This window comes from Triturus cristatus, chromosome 3_1 (assembly GCF_964204655.1).
Source record: "Triturus cristatus chromosome 3_1, aTriCri1.1, whole genome shotgun sequence".
Classification (NCBI taxonomy): domain Eukaryota; kingdom Metazoa; phylum Chordata; class Amphibia; order Caudata; family Salamandridae; genus Triturus; species Triturus cristatus.
In genome coordinates this window covers 1,111,951,490-1,111,975,682 of record NC_140583.1, presented here as the reverse complement: position 1 = coordinate 1,111,975,682, position 24,193 = coordinate 1,111,951,490, and the positions used below count along the sequence as shown (strand labels likewise).

At 45.7% G+C, this 24,193-nt stretch overlaps 1 protein-coding gene across 2 annotated transcripts in view; it reads left to right on the top strand.

Moving 5' to 3' along the window:
- Positions 1 to 24,193, top strand: part of MRAS (muscle RAS oncogene homolog) — a 236,584-nt gene that overhangs the window by 72,991 nt on the left and 139,400 nt on the right. Inside the window, exons 1-2 of one of the 2 annotated variants that reach the window (XM_085645991.1) lie at positions 6,789 to 6,911; positions 22,412 to 22,624. In XM_085645991.1, the coding sequence (XP_085502117.1) occupies positions 22,432 to 22,624 (193 nt within the window). In that variant the 5' untranslated portion in view covers positions 6,789 to 6,911; positions 22,412 to 22,431. Of the gene's footprint in view, positions 1 to 6,788; positions 6,912 to 22,411; positions 22,625 to 24,193 lie in introns of those variants that run through there. The other variant, XM_085645990.1, reaches the window with a different exon arrangement.

Below are 24,193 nucleotides of genomic sequence, written 5' to 3'. Positions count from 1 at the left end.
GGTACCCAGGAGTTGGGCACAGGGGGCTGCAGGGCGCCGGGTGCAGGGGTGCCTCTTGGTGTCGGGAAATCTTACCCTCTGTTGATCGAGGTTGGGGGGGTCCCTAGTTCTGAGGCTGCAGGCGTCGTCTGGAGCGTCGAGGTGGGTCCTTGGGTGCTGGATTCGGAGTCGTCGGGGGGACGTCCTTGTGGTCTTTGTCCACTCCAGCACAGGCCAGACTTGGCGGGTGCAGAGTGTGCAGGGTTTGCGGTTCCTGGCTGATGCCAGGGGTCAGTTACTTGCTTTGAGCAGTACCACTGCTCGTGGGAGTCCCAGATGCTAAGATTCACAAGGTAGCCAGATCCTCCGGGGTTTGTGAGGTTGCTGGCCACGGGAGATGCCGGGATTTTGCAGGAGCAGGTTCGAGGGTCGACAGGCCGATAGGGTTGGGGCCAAAGCAGTTGGTGTCTTCCACTTGTTAGCAGCTGCACAGCAGGTCTTCTTGCTTCTTGATCTTCTTTGCTGTTTCGGAATCTGGATCTAAGGAAGGAAGGTTCAGGGCACCCCTAAATACTAAATTTAGGGTCGTTACAGGTAGGTAAGGGGCAGGGACCACTGGGTCCATGTCCTGGGGTGGGTACACCCCCTATCCTGCCACTCTCCTGTGGGAGGGGGGCAGTGGCCTAGTCCTGATTGGGCAGGGCTCCCCATCTTCAAGATGGCGAGAGCTCGGAGATGTGCTTCACCTCGCCTCCCCCACCTGAGGGGTGGGGTTGGCAGAGGCTGGCTCACCCCCTGTCCTTCCTTGGGGTTTCTGGCCAGTCTTCCCGCCAAAGTGAGGGTTTAGAACCGGTAGGGGCCAGTTGCTGAGTGCAGCAAGTGGCCTGGAGAAGCTCACAAAGGCGGCATGCCTTTGAAGCTTCCCCTGCCCATCCTGGGCGAGGAGACCTAGCACCTCGCCCAGGATGTGCATTGTTGCTGGCCTAGGAGAGCGGATGGCTCTCTACCCAGGGGTCCAGCAACATGTCTGCTGTGTGGCAGCCTAGGCAGCCCGTCAGACAAGACATGGATTGTAGGTTAGGTTTAGGGGGCATCTCTAAGATGCCCTCTGTCGTGCATTGTACATTAAATCCTGCACTGGCATCAGTGCGGGTTTAATGTGCTGAGAAGTTTTGATACCAAACTTCTCAGTCTTCGGTGGAGCCATCATGGTGCTGTGGAGTTCGTGTTGACGATCTCCCAGCACCATAAACTCTTAAATGGCAGCACTGCACTTACAGTGCCCAGGAATGGACCTGGGTACTGTAGGGGCACAGAGCTCATGCTCCTGTACCCACACCACTGGCATAGGGCACCCAGCTAGAGGGGTGGCTGATGTATGCCAGGGCAGTGTGTGTTGTGGGCATGGCACACATGGATGTGTGCCATGTCGACTCTCTATTTTGTTCTATACCCAGACACTCAGCCTGCAAGGGCAGTGTGTTTGTGTCAGGGTACAGGGCCTCTAAGGGTGCACAATAAGTGATACAGCCCTTAGGGGCCTTCCCTGGTCACAAGGCCCTGGGTACCTAGTGTACCATTTACCAGGGGCTGACATGTGGATAGGGTTTGCCAATTTGGGGTTTAGGTTTCAGCACAGTTTTTAGGGAAGGAACATAGGCCCTGGGCACCTGATTGGCAGGTGCCCAGGGCACACTCAGTCAAAGTACATTCAGCAATTCAGCAAAAAGTGGGGGCATACCATGCAAGAAAGTTGGCACTTTCTCACAAGACTCCGTGTGCCAATAAAGCCATATCAACTGTAACTTTTTCGCAGAGCCACTTATGAACTTTTGTGGAATTTTCCAACGCGAGTGTAAAGAAATTCATAGAAGTAAATCTCATGGAAGTGATGGGATATGGGTGCTACAAGGCGCGGTTGGCCTTGTAAGTCTGTGAATGACCACAAACATGTATGTAAATCTCTGCATGTACTTTTAGTTATTTTTGCATGAATCTGGTCTTCTGTTTATTTTTTTGCAGAGTGTGACTAAAGCTCTGGCAAACAGCTGCACTGTTAATACAGACATTAAAAAAACTCAAGGTAAATGCCATTTAGCACAGTATTGTGTTGATTTTTTCCCACGATTCAATCTTTTGTACCATGCAGTGGAGAGGAATATGCCAAAGCATCTTTGCAACCCTTTTTGTGTTTTTGCACGATATCCTATGAAGGAAATTATGCATGCCAAAGCTAGGAATGTAGTGCAATTGGCACGAAAGCTTTGATTATAAATCCGGATACAAGCACTGTTTGCGGCCAATTTTACACTTACCAGTGCTCCCAGAGTGAGGCCAAAGAGTTATTTTGGCTAGAACTAACCTGGATCTGCTCAATGGAGACAAAAGAACATGTGAAAACTGACACTGTCTGCCATCTAAAAATGATGCTTTAAGGATCAATTTTAGAAATAAATATGAATACCTGCTCTTCTTTCTCGACAAATCCCACTTCAGTTAAAGCATAGAGCCATATGTATGACCCACCAATTTGCAACTCGAAAATTATGACGCATTTGCGACTCGCAAATTGGGATGTATTACTGAGTCTCAGACACTGTTTGCTATTCCTAATGGGGTCGCAAATTGCATGCCTCATGGATATTAATGAGGCAGGCGCAAATTGTGACCCCATTAGGAATGCCTAGCACTCCCAGGGATGGTGGCCTGCAGGGGCGAAGCGCTTTTTCAGCAAGTAGCACGCTACTCTTTAACCCATAAAGGGTTAGCGTTAAATTAGTATAGTGAAATATGAAAGTAACTTGAGTGGTGGGTAGGTTAGTCAGTTATTTGGATTCAGAAGGATAGAGGAGGGATAGAAGAGGGGAAAAGATTTGCATTTATATAGTGCTTGTTACTACCCCTGATGTGGTATTAAAGCACTTTTTTCAGCGAGCAGCTCGCTACTCCGGAACACATAAAGGATTAATGGTGAATTAGTATAGTGAAATATGAAAGTAATTTGAGTGATGGATATTAGTCAGTCATTTGGATTGAGAAGGATAGCGGAAGGATAGTAGAAGGATAAAGGTTTGCATTTATATAGCGCTTGTTACCCCTGATGGGGTGTTGACGCGCTTTTTTGGCGAGTAGCACGCTTCTCCAGAACCTATAAAGGATTAGTGGTGAATTAGTATAGTGAAATATGAAAGTGATTTGAGTGGTGGATATTAATCAGTTATGTGGATTGAGAAGGATAGCAGAGGGATAGAAGAGGGGAAAAGTTTTGCATATATATAGCGCTTGTTACCCCTGATGGGGTGTTGAAGTGCTTTTTGGGTGAGTAACACGCTACTCTGGAACCCATAAAGGATTAGTGGTGAATTAGTATAGTGAATTATGAAAGTAATTTGAGTGGTGGATGTTATTCAGTTATTTGGATTGAGAAGAGTAGGGGAGGGATAGAAGAGGGAAAAAAGGTTTGCATTTATATAGTGCTTGCTACCCCTAATGAGGTGTTGAAGCGCTTTTTTGGTGAGTAGCATGTTACTCTGGAACCCATAAAGGATTAGTGGTGAATTTGTATATATAATTTTGTCCTCCCATGCCACATCATGCCATTGGTCCTATAGGCGGGTGTCATCAACGTGTAGTCACCCTTTATCTGTGCATTGATTTCAGGAAGGCACATGTAGGAAGGAGTCCCAGTTCAAAGTACTGATATAAAATCAACGCAGGAAGGCACTTTCGCTGACTCATCAATAGTGTGTCCTGTGATTGTAACTGTGATAGGTGCAGTTTGGTGGGCACGGTTCTACGTAATATCCTAACCGTGACGGATATTATATTTTTTCTTTTCCTCTGAAGGTCATACACATATTATGGCTATATAACTAAAAGCTAGTCAGCAGGCGGGACACCAAAGAGAGGGGCAGTGCATTTCCAGGAATTGTACTGAAAGGAAAGTCCTTTATCAAGTGTTCCAGCCATTTCCTAGATTACCAGTAAGCCCTGCGGTTTTGTGTGCCTCTCTCAGTGTAATGCAGATATGATGCTTTAGGGATTTGATTTGTATCAGATCGTTTTCAACAGCAATGAATACCACTCTACCGTTTCCATGAGAACCTCCTGGTGAATTAATGGGGCGGTTTCTGTTGCCTGGGGCTAAGTGTTTAGATTGGCACACAGGGGACCCGTCCATGACTGCGCAAACATATATCCCAGCCTATAACAGTTTTATCACATCCTTTTTAGGTCTCGCCTGACCCAGCGCATGCGCTGGTCTGGCGAGACTTATTGAGAGGGCTCCAAAAAGTGCTACCAGGCCAGCCTAGAGCTACAGTGCATGTGCGCGGGCGCGCGCGGCTTTTACCGCGATTACTTTCACTTTCGCGCTTTGATGCTTCATGCGATCACTTTCACGGCAGCACGGCCGCTTTGCATAGCCAATAGGTCTCGCATTTGGGACCTTAAAGTGTTTAGTTATGCAACTGTTGCATGGCTAAACACTTATAAGGTCCCAAAGGCGAGACCTATTGGCTATGCCAATGCTTGTTTAATGAGAGCCTGGGCATCTAGGACCCAGGAAGAGCGTTTTGGTATTCAAAAATACAAACTTTTAGGACTTACAGGACTCTGTGGCATAAAACGGCATAACATAAACTATGTAAAACAATGCTCTTTTCAGATATGAAGTCAAGATGATCTCCTTGAAACTGAGAAGAGGTCCCCTCGATCTGTGCACCTAGATTCGTTGGTGTGGGGTATAGTAGGACGTTCTCCTTAAAATCCTCTGCTTTAACCTCAAAACCAGATATTTTCTTACATTTCCGTATTGTGGCCGGAGACTCAACGTTCAGAAACATACCTTACAGTCAGGGCTTTAAGTGGGATGAAAAAACTAGAGGGTGGGAGTCTCTCAAAGGAGCGTGGCTTAAAAAAAGTAAGCTAAAAATCTGTGCTCAGCATAGTGTGCCACCCGACTTGTATTTTGCTGTTTCTGTCATTGCATCCAGATATATGATACAACGAGCAACATCATACCTACAACAACTCTGGACTATTGGCTTTGTCAATGGTTGTTAGTTGCATAAGATAAATAAGCACCAAGTATGGCTTGTTATATAAAATATTGAAAAATCTTCCACTTAAAGCCCTGGTGACACCACAACAAGGTTGCTGCTTCCGAGTTTCAAAAAGAGAAAGGAAAATCAGGGAGAAAATTACTCTCTTAAAAGGATTTCCCTTCCCCTATAATGCTCACCTGGCATGGCGTCATGCCGTAACCTCCCCAGAACTGAGAAGTGAGCAGTGTGAGCACGCGCACAGCAATGTGCCTTCTGTCACTGCAGTCCGGAAAAAAACGGACCGCCTGTGCCAGGGCACAAAACAGAGCCCGATAGAGACCCGTTTCGAGGCCCCCTTTGAAAAACTGCAGGTGCTCAGCACCGTGAGACCCGGCCCACTTAAAGCCCTGCTTACAGTAAAGATTAATGGAGGTAGTGCTAGCCTTTTCTTATTTTGGGCTCAAGTCCATTCTCTGTTGGAGATACGCCACACCTGATTCGGAGTCCACTGAGTGCTGACTCGTGCCTTGTATCTCACCTTGAGGTTCTTCTATGCATGGAAACAGGAATCTGTGCTGCACCAGGGCTGATACTGACATTAAGCATGCAGGCTACCAAAGGATGTGGTAATTATACATCCATATATTATTCCCCATTCAGACCAAACTTAAAGCTAACTGTACGAGTGTGAGAATACTCTCTAGAAACAATAATTCCTGACCCCCTACAAAATGTGACAAGGGGCCCTGAGTTAGTTTCCCATATTTGACAGATTACAGTGGCCTTGGTTTTAAAGGGGGCCCACCTAAAGGTTTGAGGTCCCTTAAAGGGTTGGGAGTCCCCATGAGATGTAAATGTAAATTGATACTTGTATAGCACACTACTCACCCGCAAGGGTCTCAAGGCGCTTGTACGAATACCGCTGTGGAACCCATCCTGGCTTTCCCTGTGAGGCGTCCACTCCTGGGCACCCACAAGGTGGAGGCCAGGCATCCTTAGCGTTGTGGGGGCCGTTGTGAAGATTAAGCAAGCTATTGCCCAGAGTTGCAGAGTGGGACTCCATGATTGGAATGGCACCGAGGTGAGAATTATCAGGTCCGTGGAATTTTTGAGCCCAAGACCCACCGAGGCGGGGAATTGAACCCTGGTCCCAGGCTAGACCTCTGCATCAGGGTCTGCCGCTCTAATCATTGAGCCACACTTCTCCACAGTACTTAATTTATAAAATAATGAATGCTGGTGCCTGAAGCTCTACTCAGAAGCCCACAGGCGGAGCAATTGGACATGGTGTGCCGGATACCAAGGCTGTGTAATCTTATATTCACTTCTTGCCTCTTTAATCCATGACCAGACACTGCTTGCCACTCTATCTCATTTCTGGTGTTTCTGCTTTCTACCTTTATGACGTTTTTTCCCTCTCCCAGCTTTGCGCCTTTTTCCCTCTGTTGCTCTTGGTAAACGTCTACTGCTAAAAACTGAGTGCCGGTGGCCGCCACCTGCTCAAATTAAGCACCACATGTGCTGCAAGGGCAACAGGGTCCAGCGTCTCGCCCCTGCTTTGGATGTGGGATCATTTCTTAGTGTTTCTGCACAATCATATCTCCTTCCTGGCCGATCCCCACCAGCTGACGTAGGCAAATACCTCCGCGCTCCATTCCTGGGTGTGGAGTTGACCGACGACAACAGCTAAAAGATGAGTGTTGCGCAGTTGCAGTAACCGGTCACCGCCGTGCCTAGAAAACCATTCCGTCCCCGAGTCGCTGTCTATGACTAATTGTTTGCTTGTTTTGTATCTGTTTCCTGAAGCAACTGTGAGGCGTTTGTCAGAAGACTGCCTTTGTTTCGCTCAGAATGCTTCCGAAAGTGCACGCTGTTCTATCACCTCAGGTGAGTAATCACTAGTCAGCTGCGTCACCAACGATCCTAGCCGAGCAGGCATCCCCAGCACGCGCGGTAATGGCGCCCATCCCCAGAGAGGGCTGTAGACGCTCTCTCATAATGCAACCTCGGTTTGTTGCATGCAAACTAGATAGAATTCAGTGCAACAGGTCATTTAGCCTGTACCTCTCACTGTAGCATAATATTTAATGCGCTGTCTTGGTCAGCACTGAATTTCCTTGAAACCGAGGCTTCTCTTGGAGTGGAAGACACCGTTGAACTGTTATGCACAGCAAGAAACTCATGGCTACTCAACATTTTTAAAAAAAGTTTTTTATAGGCCCTCCTTATTTTGTGGTACTCTGTATTGATTCAGAAGGACACTTACCAAGATTTTCTGCATAGATAAATTGGAACTGCTCCATGGAAGGCTACACACATTCCATGATCTAAAATAAAATATAGCTAAACACCTCAAACTAAAGGCAAGGGAACCACTGGTACTCTCCTTAACTACAAAGACTTCCTTACTGAGGTCTACAGACAATAAACAGGGACAACTACCTTTGTGATGCAGCCTCCCAAGGGTTCCGTTATATTTTATTATTCACATTTGCATAGTAGTGCATTTATGCTGCACTTATCAGAGTGGATCCACGTGTTCTATGTTGTCTATTACTGTGATGCATAACCGTGCTGTTGATTTGGCTGTGTTTTGACAACTATATGATTTAGTGTGTGTGTGTGTGTGTGTGTGTGTGTGTTTAGTTATTTTGTCATTTTGTCTGAGGATGATGCTTTAAAGGTGTCTCTGGAGCACTTTTGGCAATGCACTGAACTCCTGTTTATGGAATATTGAACTTAGGTTGTGTGCATGCAAATATACTAACCTGATTGGCAGTGTCTGTGGTGTGTCTTGGGCTACGGTGATGTGCCCATTCTAACATATTCTCTAAGTGATACTTTAGCCACTGTTTCTGAGAACTTAAGTCTCATCCACAATCCATCCCATCTCCCTCCTTGAACACAACTGGACTTTGGAACCTAAAAGCAATCCTGACAAAAATATTCAAACCATTCCTGCCCCATTCCTCATCTCTCATTTCTCCCCTCTCCCTTTTTTCTTTCTGAAGCTGATGTCATTACCTGGGAGAACTGGACGGAGTGGCAGAGGAGCCAGCCGCGGCTTTTAAAAACACCCTCCAAGGGCTCAAGCCCACTGAGAAAATGCCTGATTAAATAAGTAGACAATCCAGGCCAAGATTCATAGCTGTTCAAGGCAGTTCAGTTCACTTTTTTCATCCTAGTTGGAGACGTTCGTTTTTCCTCGATTTAAATGAGTCTGTTTCTCTCACCCCCAAGTAAGCATTCACCTTTAAAGTCTTATGATCGCTCTAGTAACCTTCCCCACTCCATAACTAGGGTGTCAGGGCCCTACACCAATCCGATTAGAACCAATATTTAACCATACTCTGAAGTGGGAGACCCAGGGGTTTCAGCCTAGAGAGGGTCCTCTGAAACCAAACAGACACATGCCAAGGTCCAAAGGGTGCCAGAGGGTTGGAAAGGAAGATGGACAAGAAGGTGAGAAAGGACAAACAATTAACCTGCAGGTCAAATGCAGAGGAGATGCTACAGTGAAATGAGAAGACAAGTAAGATGGAGGAGTCCTCAGCTACAACTAAAAAACCTGTGACTCGCAGACTCTCCTCATTCTCAAACACCTTAGTTTGGTCCCATCTCATTCTCCATTGCCCCATCCCAAAGACCTCCACATGTCACCCTCTGCCCCCTCCATAAACGCGGGAACCACCATGCACCTTGATTTACAGATTGAAGACCTCTCTTAACATTGAGCTTCTCTGGGGATGTTACAGGTACTTAGCAAAGTTCAGCAGCCATGCACATGGTGATTCGGCTGTGGTCTCCCTCCCCATAGCCGCCAAGCTCAGACCTCCACTTAAAGCATGTCTAACAGACCTCCAAACTTTGTCACCTTACAGGTGCTGGAGATTGCACTCCCAGTTGTTCTCAAATTGACCCGAGTCCCTCCAAACATTCGTCTAGAACCTTCCTAATGATGCCAGGATTTGCCTCCCTACAGGTAAAATAGACATGTGTCTGTTGGAGCGCTTCCTATACACCTTGGCATTTTTCCTTGCCTTTTGATTTAAGTAGAGTCCCCTGTCATTCCTTGTAGAAGCTCTGATCTCATATCTACGAAAACCTGCCCTTTTCTGGGGGACACTTTTCACATCCTGCCTCAGTCAGGCTATCTGGAGGCAGCCTTTACTGCGACGGGCAGAATAAATTCCCTGTCTGTCATTTTACTTCTTTCAGCCCTACGAGCTTCTGTCCCAAGAGCTCATACATCACATAACTTAATATATTATCCCGCACCCCAAGAAGCTGTTCCCTCGAAGCACCAAACTAGCCTATTCGTTTACTTAAGATGTGCGCTAGAATTTTTTTTAGTATTTTTTGTCTCATCGCGCGCGCCTGCACAACTTCTTTAGGAAACGCCTCTGCGTAGGGTGACTTTATTTACGTGAAACCTGCGTTAAATAGTATATTACGCCACCTGGGGCGCTTTCTCTCCCTTGGGGATTTGGCTCTTTAGATATTTTTCGAGCTGACAGTTTTCTGTCCGTGTACCAAAATAAAAGTGCTGAGCCTTTTTTTTGGAAACCTTTTGCATTATTTGGGGAGTTGTGGTTCACGCGTCACGGACACATCTGTTTTCATTTCCCCTTTCTGCTCCTTGTCCTGGCCCCGATCTGTTCTTGTCCGCGTGCCCAGGCCCTTTCGGGCTCCCTCGGCTCCGCGCGCCCTGCCAGACCTTCACTGTCCGCGGCGCAGTCGGCGGTTCGCGTCCACGGCCAGCGGTTTCCACAGAGTGGCCGAGGGTGACCAGAATTGTAAAGCCAAAAAAAACGGGACATTTCTTGAAAATAGAAGGACTACAGTTTTACTTCAAGCCAGCGTACAGAATAACAGCGCTCCTCAGCACGGAATTACAGAACAGGTAGTTAGACCATAAATAAAATGCAATGTTTAAACCCAGAAGCTTCCCTGTTAATTAACTTGCTTTCTAGAAAAAACTGCTCACTATCCCTGCTTTGTACAACATAAAAAACACCTCCCGCCGTTTTCAGCTGACCCTCTCCAAAAACCGGGACATGAGCTACATTTCCTGAAATCTGCCCGGACAGCTGGTGAAAAACCCGGACCGTCCGGACAAATCGCCTGGTCACCCTACCCTTACTGCCTTTTGAAAGAGAGCCAGGTATACAGTTTGGGTTATTATCACACCGCAAGAGAAAACCGGTCAACAGCACGAAAGCCTGATTTATTGCGGAGAGCGAGAAATTGCCGCTCTGTGCACCTCTTACCCCTTCTTTGGAACGTCCTAGTTCTGTCTGCAACAGACAAGTTGGAGCCAAAGACAAATCCAATTACAGCACTTGACAGATAGATAAAACTTATAGTCAGGTTTCATTGTGAAGCTGTAAAAATATTCATAACATGGTGATTGTCTTTTTAAGATAGCACTTAAGACACGCATCGAGTCTTCAAAACATGTGGTAACAGATACTGCTATCATGAGCCACTGTTCATTTTATGGCACTCCAGTGGGTGAAAGGCGGAGTCAGAAAGTGAAATCCTTTGTTTAAATTAACTAGTGAGCTGTAGCGAAGGGAGATAGCAAATGAACTCCAGCGACCATAGATAAATGTGATGCAAGCACAGTCATCTCCAATGCCCAGTGGAACTGGTATGCTGTGCAGGCAAAAGTTCATCTGAGCTGGGTTGGGCTGGCCTGAAAGGCCGTCAGACCGTGGCAGAAGGGCTGACCAGGCCGGTTAGCGTATGAGCCGTTGCTTTGCAGGGGCGGCTACATCCGCTGTGGCGGAGGAGCGTCGCCCCACTGGTGAAATGCCGCAGACAGAAGAAGAGTAAAATGTCAAAACTTTTTTATTGTCATTTTATTTTTCACTTCCATTCCGTGAGTCTGGGGCGGGGATATGTCTCAGCGTCAGTAGCAGGGGAGGAGGCATGGTAGGCACTGAATGTGAGCATGCAGGTTTGGTCGGCCGTCTTAGGACAGCCAAACCGACATGCGCACTTTGATATCTCCAGGCTTTTCCTCTGAGATATCAGCAGTGCTCAGGGGCACAGGCTCCCAGTCCCTGCTGGAGCGTGAAACCGACCCGCTCTGCCCAATCCCAGCACTTCTCTCATGCTGGGAGCAATTGCATGAGAGAAGCACAGGGATTGCGTGGGGAGACTGGGAGCCTATGCCCCTGGGGATTGCAGTGCCAGGAGCAGTGCGGCACAAGAGCAGAAGAAAGCGGCGGCCGGCAGCGAAAGGTAAATTTGTATTTTGTTTTATTCGTTTTTTCCCCACGCTGCCCCCCCCCCCCCCCCCCCCCCCAGTCCGATTGGCAGCAGCCACCGGCGTTTTTTTGACAGTTTTCATGCCTGTTTCATGGTCTGATGGGATGGGTTTTACTGTTGATTTTCATGATATTAACACAAACGTTGCCTGAAATAAGCCCAAAACGCATGGAGTCTCCCATATCTTGAAAAAAACAGGAAAAGGTACTAAGTCAAACAACACAGAACAAGAGGGCCACTAGGAAGCTATGAACAAAGTGAGAGAACCTCTCCGGATAATCAATACATCATTGTGTCAGAAGTAAAGAGTCCATCAGCCCACCCTTATTGGCGGAGCTTCGTCATTTGAGACTGCGCGGAGTCCGGCTCGAGGTATCGACGGATAGAGCGGTGCCTCCTTCTCCGAGCAGTCAGCCGGGTGAGGTGAGGCTGTCCTCCCACAGAAAGCTGGGAAAGAGGATCAAGTCCTATACCCGAGCAAAAAATTGCTTGCCTGGTAGGGTGGCTGTTGCCACATAACTCTATGACTTTTTGTTTTTCACATTGTTTCACTAGACATAACACTTTTGCAGTAGCCTTAGCTCCATCTATATAGGTCCTGAAGAAAGCCGGGTCAGTTGACCATTTCGGCTGAAACATGTCGACCCTATGAGACCAAATCAAGTAATAGTCTATTCTTTCAAGACTATTTGGTCTTTTTAGACATGACACCTGGTCAATCCTTATTAAAGATAGCTTTTTGCCCACGTAGTCATTTTTAGCACACTATCATATTTTAGCACTGCACTTATGTTTTAGTTTTCTTTTGAGTCTTAACTAATTGGATCACACATTGTGTCAGGAGTCGCTACGATCTGGGATCATTAGGTCGGGCACTCAGCAGAGCCGGCTGGTTCGATAGTGTTGGCCCAGACTTTGACCCCTTAGAGTCTCAAATGACGAAGCTCCGCCAATAAGGGTGGGCTGATGGACTCTTTACTTCTGACACAATGATGTATTGATTATCCGGAGAGGTTCTCTCACTTTGTTCATAGCTTCCTAGTGGCCCTCTTGTTCTGTGTTGTTTGACTTAGTACCTTTTCCTGTTTTTAGGTCTCGTGAGCCAAAGGCTCGAAGAGACATTTTATATCTGGGCTTTTTCAAAGTGCTGCCGTGGCCTAAAGCTACAGTGCACGTGAACGTGCACACGCGCAGCGCCATGTGTCTTTCCTCCGTAGCGATCGTAATCACGATCACTTTCACTTTCGCGGGCTCCTCTGTTGCTGGCATTCCCCCCTCCCTTCTCGCCCAGCCCTTCTTGTTTACTCAAATGTCACAGAGGACATGAGACCTCGGGACACCAGCTTTCCTTGGCAACCGCTTCGGATAAATCACGAAGCTGGGATTATTAATCACGCTTTCAGGCTCCGAGATACCACATTCCCTCCAAGTCTTTTCACAGTCAGAAGTTAAAAAGTTACCTTAAATGTTTCCTAGTTGCGCTGGCCCAAATGTGACAGCCTTTTAAAAGTACTTAATTAATGTAATTAACGCTGTCAGGTCGATTATTTTAAAGTTTACAAAAACTCTCAAGTCGTGAAACTTTTATTAGACTAACAAAACATATGCGAAAATGGTGCACTGCATGGACTTCCCAAGTCACACAGACTTCTTCCAAAGTTTGCACTGCTGCAAGCCGTCGTGTTTCACACCCGCCAGCACCTTACCTATGATGATGGCACACGCACTGACGAGTCCTATCTCCTTCTTCAGAGTCACCTTTTCTGAGCTGCTGGCGCGAGCGGCGTTGGCTGTCGCCGACAGCTGGCTGGGCGCTGGCGGCTACGGGTGGTGCGTGCTGTTCGCACTCAGCTTTTTAAGCCGATTTTCTCCAGCCATTTCTCCGCTCCGCTGGACGTCCCCGCTGTGTCCCTCTGCCAGCCTGCCAATGCATAAGGCAAGGAGTGAACTTGGCAATGAGCGAGGCCTCCCAGGCAGCGCTGTCTGCCCGGCAGATAAGTCCCCGTTGTTGCCGGAAGCCACGCCCCCGCCATCAATCCCTCTCAGCCCTATTCATAAGGACTCTGTTTGGGTATGGCTTCTGGATGCATTCACTGATCGGGCACGCCTCCTGATTTGCATATTCACACCTCTCTTACTGCATACCCATGCCAGTTTGTGCAGTCGGCGCCTGTTTGTTAATTCACTACCGATTTAAAGCAGAAAAAGCAAAAAAAACTTTTTTCACTAGGAGATTAGGAATAGCATCTTTGGAACTCAAAAGTGGACAACCTTGACAGTAGCGGAGTAACATATCCACGTCTGTGTACCTTTACTTCATTTAAGGTACCGTTAATTCATTCCCAATCCCAATCGTACACTTCAGTTGGAAATAACAGAGAGCGTGCTCGTCATTTAAAATAATAATGTTTTCGATGATAAACCTGATTCAACATTTTCTGACCTCTTTATTATTTTTATTTAATCACTTTTGTACATGGCTCTGTTTGCAGTAAAGCGCCTGAATGCTGTTCTCATGCAGAGGTCCTAGAGAAAACCAGTTGAATACATTCTGTCTGCCACACACAGCAATCAGAAAGCAAATGGGCAGTTTTAATTACTTACAGGAGGTGCTAGATTTTCATCATCGACGTTATATCATGGAGTTAGGTCTCGCGAGCCAAAGGCTCGTTTTTTTTGTTGCAGTTTTTATGTAGCGTGAAGTCGACCCGAAGGTATCAGAGCGCTTTACATTAGCACCAGTTACATTACAGACGGACACATTCATTTCTAGTCATAGGGAGATTAATTTATTTGCCCAGGATCACAGGATGTTTGAGCCTCCTGCCAGACGTGAACCTTATTCCACAGCTTCAAAGTCTGCCGCTCTAGCCGTTAAGCCACATCCACCAAGTGCAGCAGATATTTTCTGCGGTAAAATCATAGGTTTAATTTTACAAGCATTGAAGCTAAGAAGTCTAGGGTCTAAAAAGCTAAACCACTAGCTTTGCCAACGGCATGCAAACACCTGTCAAAATGCACGCGCGTGCACAGCCGGTAATCTTAAAATGGGTTTTCTGCATCAGAAAATCCATTCCCCGATGCCACAGATGCTCGTGCATTTGTCTTGCATTGACTTGTTTCACCCATTTTTAGGTTGAGCCTGAGCAGCGCTGCTCGGTGAGCCATGCTGTATTGGAGTATGTACTTAGACTCTGCCCCCATATTTGTCATTGGCTTGTGTCATTGTCCTTTGTAAATGCTGGCTACTGATTCGCTGTTAGGCTTGTTAGTCCCTCCTTAGTACCACCTTGTCTTCATTTGTAGCCTCCCATGAGGACTGGCCGTTTTACTTCTGTAGTACAGGGTATGTCTTCTTTAGCCTGTAATCACTAAAGGGCATATTATCAAGCACGGAATTAAAATTATTGCCGCTTTAGCGGCAGAAAACTGCTGCTAAAGCGGCGATAATGGGCTTGATAATATGCCGCAGAGAATTCCCATAGAAGCCCATGTTGACACCAGAACATGGGCTTCTAAGGGAATTCTCAAGGGCATATTATCAAGCTCATTATCGCCGCTTTAGCGGCAGTTTTCTGCCGCTAAAGCGGCGATAATTTTAACGGCGTTTCTTGATAATATGCCCCTATTTTCTTTAATGAGTTTCTCTTACTGCAGGAAAGCCTCTTATGCGCAGTTGTGACCACCGGCTTGTTTATTTAAGTCTCAGCAAACGGGAAGCTCATCAGGAGCCATGGGGGACAGAAGAGGGCAACTAAGCGATGCCTTCAAGCATTTGGAATGCAATAGGTCTCGCATTTACGAGAGTTTAAGCTTTTGGCATTACAAATGGCAAGGCCTTTTATTTATGTTTTAAAAACCAAAACATGAATAAAAGGCATTGTCATTTACAATTACTTGCGTTAATGCTAGACCTATTGCATTGCAGATGCTTGTTTCTTTACAGTTCTAACATGGTAGACGACCACGCTAAAACGGTACGTTAAAAAGTGAATAACAAGTGCGCTCAAAGCGCCCAAAACAGTGGAAGAGGCTAGGCAGCACATTGTTGCTGCTGGGCCTTCAAAAATCAATGAATAAAAATAATGCAACATCAGGATCAGGATGGGGCAGGCAGTGAGGAATGGGGTGGGGAACATTAGGGATAGGGGTGAGCCAAAAGGAATCAATCATGCGGGGCAGAAAAGAGCAAAGTAAGTAACCACATACAATACCATGGAGTGCTCTATATCAATCAAGTATGCAGTGAAAGGATACAAATCATCCAGTCAAAACACTGTGGGGCCGAAATGCTTCCGGCTGGGGCAAACATAAAACAAGCATTGGCATAGCCAATAGGTCTCGCTTTTGGGACCTTATAAGTATTTAGTTATGCAACTGTTGCATGGCTAAACACTTATAAGGTCCGAAAGGCGAGACCTATTGGCTATGCCAATGCTTGTTTTCTGTGTATTCTGGGGAACAAAGATACTTTAGTCGTTAAACTAGTTTCCCCTTGGACCCTTGTATATATGGTGTTTTCGGTCTCCCATATCTTGCTATAAAACACTTATACAGAATGTCTTTGTAAGTTCAAAAATGCCCTGATTTGCAGATGTGGGCCACTTTTTTAGCTATTTGATTCACTAATGGCGCTCACTTTTATTTTGATGCCGGGGCCTATTTTCTGTCTCCGAACGACCATGCACCTGATGATAGAGGATAGGGAGGGAGGGTAGATAGATATGCTTCTGTGTGTCTATAATTCCATTTAAATCCTTACCATTGCCTCCTCGTGCTCCCTCTCTGATCCCCCTTTCGCCCTCCTCTGCGTGCTCCCCCTGTCATGCTTCCCGCATGCTCCCCCTCAAGCATGCTCCCGTTCTCGCGCTCCTCCCTCTCGCGCTCCCCTCATGCTCCCCCTCTCGTGCTTCCTTGCATGCTCCCCCTCTCGTGCTCCCCCACATGCTCCCTCTCTCGTGCTTCCCACGCCCCCTCCACCCGCCTCACCACCTCTTTATTGTGGCGGCCACCACTGCCCAACATGGCTTTCTATATTTCGGCTTTTTTTCATTTTAAGCTTCAAAAGACTTCTCTTGCCTGCTGCTTGGGCCAATTACTTTTTTTCTCCTGGTGAGGCAGAGTATTTATTTATCGTGAGCAAAGTATTGCATTTTTACCAATCTCCACTTACTGTCCCACTTTTGTTTTTATGTCATAAAAACAAAAGTAAGACTGCAATAAAGGCACACCACCTATTGATCATTAGTTTCTACACATTCAAACGGAGGACTATAACACTTGCACTCACTTTACTTGGCCAGATAGCAAGGGAGCCTGCATCATATCACCCTAATTCTTTTTCTATCAATAACAAAGATCAGATGTTCCCCAATGAACTGTGTCACTTCAAAGTACAACGTGTGCACAAGTAAAGCCCTGTTTTCTGACAGTAAGCCTTGCAAGCACAGAGTGAACACATTCTCCTTCTTTCGTTCCTTTAACATCGGCCTTTAAAGCTTTCCTTTCTTGAGTGGTGCCCCGGTCTAAGCTGTGCCCATGCCCAAGCTCTTTACATTTGAGCTGACTGACTGAACAGTAGTGTCTGGCAGGGAACGAGAGTGGGGGGGGCGAGGGGGGGTTGACGGGCAGAGGGTTGGTGGGGGGGATGTCCAAAATACAAAAAAAACACCTCCTCGCTGTATCTCTCCTCAGTCATCTCTCCTCCATCGTCCCTCATTGTCTCTCTACGGCCAGAACCAGGAAGCACCATGCCTCTTCCCCAAGCCAATCATAAGGCTGCAATGCAGCGTTGTGATTGGTCTGAGCGCTGTGATTCGGCACTTAGACGGGGACTGGGAGCCTGGACATGTTCCTCACCAGGCTGGGCATTTCAGCCTGGTGAAGAACATGCACAGTGCGCATGTGCACTTTGAAGTGCCGCACCCACTCCTCCTCCCGGACGTCACGGGAACCCAGCCCCACCCATCCTGGCTGATACTAAAAAGCAAGAGCAGTGGGGCGACGCTCCTCCGCCTTAGCAGAGTAGCCGCCACGTCAGCTCAGCCAATAGCTCTAGGAGGACAAGCCACAGCCTCCCTGCCCACGTCGATGCATGTACGGCTCAGACCTTTGCTTGAACAGGAGCCTAAACCTGCAGAATCCTTCCCTTTTAAGGGATGTCATAGAGGAAAGAGTATTAGTAGCAGAATAGGCCGGCTTTTAAAGGCCCTAGGACGCGGATTTAATTTTTCATTCTTCTGTATTTCAAATTCATATAGTGAACCCTACTCTCCTGAGCAACACAGCGTTTCGCAAATAATATTTTAATAACAGCAGGAACATCTCAACCAAGATATGCTGGACATGGCACTTTATGCTGTGTCAGGCCCAGTTAAGCCCAGATTACAGAAAAACAGTTGTGATGGGAAGTGGCGGGGATACAAAAAAGATGTTGCGTAACTTATGAGCCAAGGATTGAACGTTGTATTAGGTGGGAAAGTGAAAGCTAGTTCATGGCCCTAATTTAGAATTTAATTGGTGGAAATTCCAGATACCACTGTGCAGGAATCCTTACAACTGCCTATGAGGTCTTAGACAATCAGAAATATGGAGAGTTTTCTGCCAAGTAGATTGACATTTGGTCACCAAAGTGGTGGTGGAACTGTCCCTAGATTGTAGGTGGGGGAGTCTCATAGACAGTCACTGGCTGAAGCAATCCAATCACAATCCTGTGATTTCTAAATGCTCCCAGCCACTTCCTCTCTCCCAAAGTGTCATGCTTCATCCGAGTGGATATTCAAACGGAATTTGGGGAATAACCATTACCATTACAGTCAGGTGCATGGTAGAATTGTGATTTCCAGTGACGTTTCTGCACATTTACTATACAAATGTATGGGTAGCGTTGGTTGGCAGTGTCCATGGTCACCTTCTTAGACTATTGCTATATATGAATAACTTTGGCGCCGGTTGACGAATCCTCTCAAAATTTTCAAAACGAATGGGGCGCTCCGCTCAGCTCCTACCCTGAAAGACCGCCACTCTATCAAAAGGATGATGTCATGAGTGATGCCACTGACCATGTCATGAGTGATGTAATATGTGACGTCATCAGCAGTGGATTGCGGTCGCGCGAGTTATAGTTATCAGAACTAACTATAACGGGGGAATTTCATTGTTTTTTTCCGAGTGAAATGTCCACCTAACTATAACATGTGTGAAACCTATGGTTTTTTAAGTGAATTTGCAAGGTTTTTTAAATGCTAATTCCTAACTATAACGTGTGTGAAACCTATGGTTTTTTCAGTGAATATATATATATATATATGCGCTTTAGGTCAGCAGGCCTCATTCACTGAATTATTATCCACATTTGCTTTCTCCCGAATCAGCATATAGCAGGGAGTCAGCCAGCCCACTTTCCCCATTGGATCCCTTCACTTGTGACAGCACAAAGCTTGTACACATTGTTCACATCTGCTTAAAAACAGTTTGTCTCTTCAGTGGCAAAACTCTTTCAAAGAGTTACTTTTTAATTTTATTTTTGTGAAAAAAACAACTATTTATTTTGCCTGCGCTTATGGTTATCAGTTAGAAGGGGATTTATTGCCAGTCTCATCTCCAACAGCATTCCAAAGGTAGACCCATTGGCTTTGCCACTACTGATTTCATTAGGCATTGCTTCCCACAGTCCATTAAATGTATAGCCTGACATCTGCTCAGCGGGTTGTTGGTAGGGGTGGGAGGAATTGTCAGTTTCACTCTGTGGAATTACACAAAAATTCTGTGAGATTCCGCAGAATTCCACGAAGGAGCCGAGTAGGCACCACAATGTACAGTGCATACCCCTCGGTGTCCTCCCATAACTATGTAAGGGCACTGAGCACAACATTCGTTGGTGGAACTCCTGAGGATGGCAGAGGTCTGCCGAAACGCACGTAGAGCTACATTGGAAACCACCTTAATAATAACGATGTGTTCACAGAACTATCTTGCTACATCAATTGCAATCTAAAATTTTGTTTCGTTATAGATCATGTACATTAATATGAGCAATAGAATGCAGTATGAATGTGTGATGTATGATTGCGAGCTAGAATGTTGTGTTTTTGTTCATCTCTGTAACATAAGTCCTCTTTTTATATTTTTTATAATGATTATTAAATCCTTATAAATTGCTTTTTGTATTTTTCTAGCTTCCAGTGTCACTAGTGTTTATTTGTGACATGTTTTGAGATTTGTATTAATTTTTGAAGTTGTCCTAGATTTACATTATTACATTATGTATTTCCCTGTCTAGGTGAACGTCACATTAGAATCAGGGGGCCCCTTTCTTTGCAGCTGGGCACCAAGGGGTATCCACGCAGCACCCTTACATAAGTATGTAAGAGTGCCGAGGGGTATGCCCTGCTGTGCAGTGGTTCAAACAGGGCTGGAAGAGGGAGCAGTCCCTTCTATGTTAAAAAAAAAACTGCCCTGTTAAATTAAAAACCACTGCAGATTAATTCTGTCAGCGGAGTGGCAGAATTTAATCAGTAATTCCGTGTTACAAAATGAACGCAGAGTTACCAAATTCCTCCAATTCTGCCAGAGGAATTAAAATTGCGCCGACCCCTAGTTATTGGCTTATTCTTCCTCATCAGCACCCGTACATTTCCATTGTGCGTGTGACCGAGTCGATGGATACAATGAGAAGGGAGACTGTTCCTGGTGGTGATTTTGGATATAAATCTCTTAAAGACGGATATATTTCCAATAAATGTCCGCAAAGAATAGTATAGTGTCTCTATATCCTCATAACATACACACTGGTGCCACTGTGATGTCGTGGGCCCTAGGGCCACATGCTGCCTAAAGGAATGACACTGACACCATACTTGTGGGTGGATAAACTGGCTGAGGGCCCGTGCGCCCTGCCCCTTTTATTAGCAGATCACCTGACTGGTGACGCCTGTGTTGGATGGGTGTGAGGGGCAGTGGCGTTCAAGGGGGGGGTGGTGCCACCACCCGCTCTTACCTGTGCCTGCGCAGTGCGGCAAAGGGCTGGAACCACCAAGGGCGGCAAAAGGCCTAGCTATAACCAGTGCTTTAAATGGGCCGGTACTCACCGGTACTGAGTACCGGCACTTCCGATTTTTTCTGCACTCAGTACCGGCACTTCTCTGTAGCCAGGGAGAGTACCGGTACCCTGTTCCATAGCAGGTTAGGTTTCTCCTCCAGGGCAGATTCCGCTCTGCTTCGGAGGAGCATGTAATTATGAGTAATGGGTTAATCTGTTTTAGTGCCATAAACGCATTTCTCGTGTGTTTTGACATGTGCTGCAACTGCTACAGAAATCATTAGGTACGATCATATATTGCTCTTCACCCCGCCCACTTGCCACGCCTCTATTCTAATGAGTACCTGCACTTATTTTTCCCATTTAAAGCACTGGCTATAACACTGGTGAGGGATGGGTGTTAGCACAGCCCCCAAAGAGGGGCTGCTGCATGTCCTCTCCTGAGCTGATGAACATTTAAAAAGCAGATTTAGGTCTCACTCCATAAATCTTTGCAGATACTCCATTTGGCAGCCTCTCCCAGCCGACTCCTTCGAAAGGCATGTGTTCCCAGGCAACCAGCAACAGATGGTGTGTGGGGTCAGAATCAGGGTTGGGACTCAAGGGAGTTTTAGGAAAAAGAACAGTTGTATGCACCAACTCATTTGTAGTCACAGAAGTCAAAAAGATGGAATTATGGAAATGAATGAAAACAAATACACTTGTGAGCCGTGCTTAAAAATCGCCGCCAGTGTCCAGTCTGGTGCTCAGAAAACGAAGTGAGAAAGGATATAATTCATAACTGTCCTCCCGGAGTGTTACTTTAATTCAGTATGGCTCCCAAGGCAGATGACGGGTTATTAAATGCATGCGTCCCACTGCCGTTCAGAACTAGGGGCTTAACTTGGGCTCTCGCAGGGCGGGGGGCGAAGGGGGCACCCTCAAGGGGCCAGCACTCCTTTTAGTCCTTGAAACTCGCAGTTCATGGGGAGGCCTTAGACACATTTAGCAGGAGAGAGAGCGGGACGGTGTTTTTTTATACGAAGACACTGTCTTATTTAAAGCGTAATCTTTATACGCGCGGGATCATGCTAGAAACATTTTCTGGTGCAAATAAAACACGGCACATCTATTTGCACTATTATGCTGCGCGTGGAATACGCGAGTGAGCAAACAGTATTTACTCCAAACTAACGATCTGCGCCAGGGCTTATACGGCGCATCAATACTAGTCAAAGCGATTGGAATAGGTTTAAGAAAAAATCATTTTGTTTATGTTCATTACACAACTAACAAATATATTGCAAATAAGTTTGTTCTTTTTAAAATTTCCTTATGGATGACGATTTCTTTGTTAAAATATATGTTGGAGGTTTAAAATGGTCTATACAAAGTAAACCTGCTCTGTAAATGCAGCAATGGCTTCAAAATCGGCGTCCTCGGCTTTTGGCCTCAAATCTGCACTAGTGCAAAATAAATTAGCCCAATTCTGTAATCTGAGGAATGCTGGAGTTGCCGAATATCACGGCTGCCTAGATAACGGTGCCGGTGCTCACCACCAGCACAAATTAAGCACTAGTTCTACAGCGCGTGACTTCTGCAGCGGTTTGGTTTAGGATCCGTAACCATCCTCGCACTGGTTGAAGATGATACCAATCATCACCAGATGGATGGAGATTTTAAGATGCTCATCTTGCGAGTTGTTCCATTACAAAAATAGAAGAAAAAAAAACGATTCAGCTTTTTTAATTTAAACGAATGTCAGGAAATCGACGAAGGGCAAAAGTATATTTTTTAATGTATGTGGGTCAAATTTGTTTCGAGTGGTTACACGGGCATTTTATTGCGATCATTTAATAATTATACATAAGATATTAATAATAATTTATTGGGAGGATGGGAGACCAAGTTAGCACGTAATTTATTTGAATTTGTGACCTTTCACTTATACACTTTATTCCGCAGTGGGTGTTGAAGTGGCCTATGGTCTTACCACAAAAAGTTACGTTGTATATTAGAAAAAAAAACTGTTTTTAATTCTGAATATGCTCATGATTTGCAGGTTTTAACAGAGTACTGTGTTTTGATTTAGGTTTGTGAAATAACTTGAACATGGCAACAAGCGCTGTCCTGAGTGAAAATCTTCCCACATACAAACTGGTGGTGGTGGGAGATGGGGGTGTTGGAAAGAGCGCCCTGACCATTCAGTTTTTCCAGAAGATCTTTGTGCCCGACTACGACCCAACAATTGAGGATTCCTACCTGAAGCACACTGAAATTGACGGGCAGTGGGCAATTCTTGATGGTAAGCATCCTTCTTCTCTTTAGTAGTACTTCAACTTTTTAAAATGCTGCTTCCTTGGTAAGAACTCAAAGTATGATTTCCAGACAACACCAGTTTCTGAACTCCATGTCTTTAAAGTAAAACAAGCATTGGCATAGCCAATAGGTCTCGCCTTTCAAGTGTTTAACCAAGCTCTTTGTATGCAGTTCTGTGCAATTGAAATGTGAAATTGTTGAAGGAAAAAGGGTAACCTCCTTCCTTAGCAGTATTTAGTATGGCAACTGCAGAGCTAGCTTTAGCATTTTCTGAATATTATTATGGACGGAGTTGGTGACTTTGGAGCTGGGGAATTCTGTTCAATTTCCCTGCCTTTCCACAAGATCCTGTGATTCTGTGCAAATCAATTACTCTGCCCATGCATAAAACATAAAGCCGACCTCTCACGCGACATTTAAAATCGAATGAGCAAGAGGAACAGGTTTTGTTAGCTTACTTTTGAAAGCCTCTGAGTGTTTTAAAAAAATAAAAAAACAAGGCCATTTTGGAAAACGAATTTCCCCAATTAAATTTATTTATGGAGGTGCTTTAATGAACAGAAACAGGCAAGGAGGGAATGAGCACCTTTTGTTCTAGTGAAGGCAACAAATATGGAACATGACAATTGAACATTAAAAAGGTATACTATCCAAATGTAGCTTAACTAATAATGACCCCTGGCAGTAAACAGTTTAAACGCAGTCCATTGCTACTGTGACTTTGTCATTGAGAGGGAAGCAGAGGCATATGGCTCTCAGGCTGACAGCATCTTCACTGCAAGCCTCCTTGTCTCGGGCACCCATGTAGTTATTAGGTCAAGCCTAGCGGCAGCTCGCAAGCACTGCTCGCTCTGCGAGGCATGCTGTATTAGGTTATGGAGTGGAAGCCCCGCCCTCTCTCCGGCCATATTTGTCATTGGCTTGTGTCAGTGTCCTTCCTAAATGCTGGCCTCTAAATCGAAAATAGGCGTGTTTGTCCCGCCTCTGGTACCGCCTTGTCTCCGTTTGTTACTGCCCATAAGGATTTTACCTTTTAATTGGCTTGTTACACGGTCTGCATTATAAGTGGGTGAGCTCTAGTTTGTTTATTGACAGTGATGGGGCAATGGCGGCCGATTTTGTTATAGAGCGCTAAATGCTCTAAACTGTATGCTGAGCTTGGTGTCCTCTTTAGGGACACCGCGCTCACTTTACATTTTTCTTTTTTTAAACTTTGAGTTCATCTTTTTATTTTGTAAAACTTTAATACTGAGCGCGGCGCCCGCTTCAGGGACACCGCTCTAGTTTGTGGTTTTTCTGCCTCCTTAAAACAAGCATTTGCAATGCAATAGGTCTTACATTTACGCAAGTTTAAGCTTTGGGCATTGTAAATGACAATGCCTTTTATTTATGTTTTAAAACCCCATTTAGATTACTAGGTATAGGATCCAAGATGAAGAGACCTAATATGGAACACTCAGGTGAGAAAACAACAATTCCTTTAAAACCAAGGGCTTTGTAACTGCACTTCCTGTGAGACAATTTTGTGTAATGACACCACAACAAATTGAGGCGG